This window comes from Neomonachus schauinslandi, unplaced genomic scaffold, assembly GCF_002201575.2.
Source record: "Neomonachus schauinslandi unplaced genomic scaffold, ASM220157v2 HiC_scaffold_2226, whole genome shotgun sequence".
Taxonomy (NCBI): Eukaryota; Metazoa; Chordata; class Mammalia; order Carnivora; family Phocidae; genus Neomonachus; species Neomonachus schauinslandi.
The window spans coordinates 2359-5931 of record NW_025410916.1 but is presented as its reverse complement, the minus strand read 5'-3'; the positions used below and the strand labels follow the sequence as shown (position 1 = coordinate 5931).

Here is a 3573-nt window from a genome sequence, read left to right as displayed (position 1 = left end):
CACCAGCGAATAGTAATTCTTGAAGGTGGACACCAGCTTGAAGGGAAAGTGGGGTGACAGGGTGCAGGTCACCTGCCCGTTGGCACCAGAGTCGAGGTCATACACGCTGATGAGGGCGATGACCGTGCCTAATGGAGCGTCTTCTCTGATTGGGAGCGACAAAGACTTGAATTCCATTACTGGGACATTATCATTGGTGTCCTCAACTTCCACCATAACTGTACAATGGCCAGAGAGTGGGGGTTGTCCTTTATCAATACCCTCCACAAGAATTTCATAGGATTTGCTCTCTTCAAAATCGATATATCCCTTTACCATAATTTCTCCAGTAAGTGGATCTATGTGAAACTTGGATTCCACATTTGGTAAAATATCAGTTGAGAATGAATAAATAATGTCCGCATTCGAGCCTTCATCTAAATCTGAGGCGTTAAGTTTCATTACCGACGTTCCATTAGGAACATTTTCTGGTAATTTCACGGCATAGAGTGTTCTGTCGAAAGCTGGGGCGTTGTCATTGGCGTCCAGCACTTTGATGAGTAACTGAACGGTGCCAGTCAGCTCAGGTTTGCCGCCGTCAGTGGCAGTGAGCACTAAAAAAATCTCCGGAGCTTCTTCCCTGTCTAAAGATTTCCTTAACAGTAGCCCAAGACGTTTCACCCGCTCATGATCGGACGGTTTTTCCAGCGAGAAATACTCATTGGGGCTCAGTGTGTAGGTCAGCATAGCGTTGGCCCGGATATCTGCATCTGATGCGCCCTCTAGTGGAACCCGAGAGTCAATAGGCCTGGATTCTGCCATAAATAGATTCTTCTGTGTTCCAGGGAACATAGGAGGATTGTCATTAATATCCTTCACCTCTACCTCCACATGGAAAACCTGCAGCGGCCTGTCCACGATCACCTCCAGGTGGATGCTGCACTCCGCGCTCCGCCCGCACAGCTCCTCCCGGTCGATCCGAGAATTCACAAACAAAATGCCATTCTGCAGATTTACCTCCAGAAGGTCCCCGTGGCCTTTGGACGCCACCCGGAACAGGCGCGGCACCAGCTCCGCCAGCTCCAGCCCCAAATCCTGGGCGATGTGGCCCACGAAGGTGCCGTGTTTGGCCTCCTCCAGGACTGAGTAGTGAACCTGGCCGCTCCCTGCTTTCCAGGCTGCCAGGAACAGAAGTGAGAGCAGCAGACGCCGGGATTCCTGGCTGCTTCCCCAGGAAAACTCCATCTCCAGCCCGCAGTGCTTTGTTTTTATTAAGGGATCTTGTTTCAAAATCAAGAAAAATCTTCTAACTGTTCAGTCCAGTGCCGCTGTATCCTCCATTTCTCAGCATGTGGATGGTGGGCGCAGCTTCTTTATAAGAACAGAAGGGATTTTTTTTTTTCCTCTGTTAAGATCGATTTTATGGTACAGAGCGACATCATGTGGCTCCAAACCGTAAGTAATGGATTCTGATACCGGTGAGTCTTCCTTTCAGCCATTGCGCATACTTTAGAAACACATTTTATACTACTAATGTCCACGGTTTGTACCGTTGATTGAGTGTGATCCTTAGTTTCACCACAGGGACAGCTTTTACTTCAGTGGAAATCCTTTTTTCACACAGGTTTTAAGTATTTATAGAGCCCAGCTATAATTAACATACATATATTTGTAAACATAGAATTGTTAAAGTGATTAGGAAAATTCTTTTTTTTTTAAGATTTTATTTTTATTTATTTGACAGAGAGAGACACAGTGAGAGAGGGAACACAAGCAGAGGGGGTGGGAGAAGGAGAGGCAGGCCTCCCACCGAGCAGGGAGCCCGATGTGGGGCTCAATCCCAGGACCCTGGGATCATGACCTGAGCCGAAGGCAGACGCTTAATGACTGAGCCACCCAGGCGCCCCTGATTACGAAGATTCTTGACAGATTTTATGTGTTCCTGAGAATGGGGGAAAGTAGTTATTAATGATGACACAGTCTTCATCTTTGGATTTCATATTCCTTGTGTTGAAGACTTCAGAGAACCCTCTGCTCTAGGAAACCTCCAATGCCAAGAATAAGCCATTGAAAGAGAACTTTAAAAATGTTGGGATATTTTAAAATGTCCTAAAAAGGGAAGCAAAACTCACCAGCACTTACCTGAAGGTCTTCATTAATTCATCTAAGGGCTGAAAGTGCAAGGAGCTTTAAAGAAGTACGATGTTGTGGTATATAATGGGTGTGGGAAAGTATTGCAAATAATTTTATTAACAAATACATTCACCTCCCACAAGCAAGGTTGGTATTCTTAATTTGTCTCTTAGATTTAGAAATCCTGTCTCTTAAATTTATAAATCCTGTTCTCCAGTGTCTAATAGGCATAAGCTTCTGTTTTCTTCTATAGTGCTCATGTATTTCAGTCAAAGTGGACAATTTCCTGCTTCCAATAATATTTTTCACTAAAAAACTCATTTCATCCCCTAATATCCATCATTTCCAAATGCTTCACAAAGCAACCCCGCATTTTATAATGATTTTAAAATTTCTTGACCTCTTCATAAAATGAAGACTTTCATGATTAACCCAATTGAGCAGATACCTTTACTTTCTTTTATATACTATAGCATACAGATGGAATCACTTGGGCCATTTATTACATTAATACCTCTTTTGTAGGCATTTGAGTATGTGTGTCTAATGACATGGGTGTCATGTAATAAGTACAAAGATCCAAATAACTGGAACCTTCTTTTATGAAATATAAACTTTTAAAGAGAATAGTTGTGTCTTATTAGTTTAAGAGCTCAGAATACATACCTAGTATTTGCTGAATATTTACCTAATAGAATGGTCTGGTTCAGTTGCCTAATAAAGTGCATTAAATTAAGGTGGTCACAAAGCTAGTTAGGAAAATATTATGTCTTAGCAGCAGCCTCTATAATTTTCCAGAGATACAAAAATATTTTACTTGGACATTGCCCTAAATAAGATATATTTCAATTTCCATACTGAAAACCTGACTTTAGCTTAGTTTTCATACTGGTTCTTGGTAGTCATGATCTTAGAGACATCTTGAGTTTTAATACTCAATGAAGAATTCTCAATCAATAGACCACAATATATTTTCCCGATATAAGGAAACTTAAAAGGACATGATGGTAATTATTTTCAAACTTTTCAAACTTTCTTTGCCTCTTACATTCATAAACCTCTTTCCCTCATGGTTGGTTAGAACAAAAAAAAATCAATCTACTGAAAATAGCTTTAGGCTTCCATTTTATGAAAATCACACTCTCACACACAAAAACATCTTTTCTGAATTAAAACATGAATCAGAGTAGTTTCTCTGTTTGAGGACCGAAACTGTAGATTTGTACAAAATGACCATAAATGTCAAACACACTGGAAGAAACCAAAAGAGACTCCCTGTCCACTTACTTTATTTTGAAAATAATTAAATGCATATATGAGGAATGCAACAAAATATAAAGGATATTTATGTGAGAACTATTAGTATTCATCTGTATAGCAGCAATATATCTCTAAAGAGAAAAACTCAAAAGTCTTTAAAATGTCTTATTAACTGAGAATCTTGTTAGACAAGAATTTGAA

The 3573-nt window shown here is 40.5% G+C and overlaps 1 protein-coding gene across 1 annotated transcript; it reads right to left on the bottom strand.

The window, feature by feature from the left end:
• Positions 1-3: 3 nt before the first annotated feature.
• Positions 4-1279, bottom strand: LOC123323905 (protocadherin alpha-4-like; the record flags this gene model as incomplete). The annotated part of the gene is made up of 1 exon (XM_044912440.1): positions 4-1279. A coding segment is annotated over exon 1 (1221 nt), but the record flags the coding sequence as incomplete, so codon positions are not given.
• Between the last annotated feature and the right edge of the window lie 2294 nt (positions 1280-3573).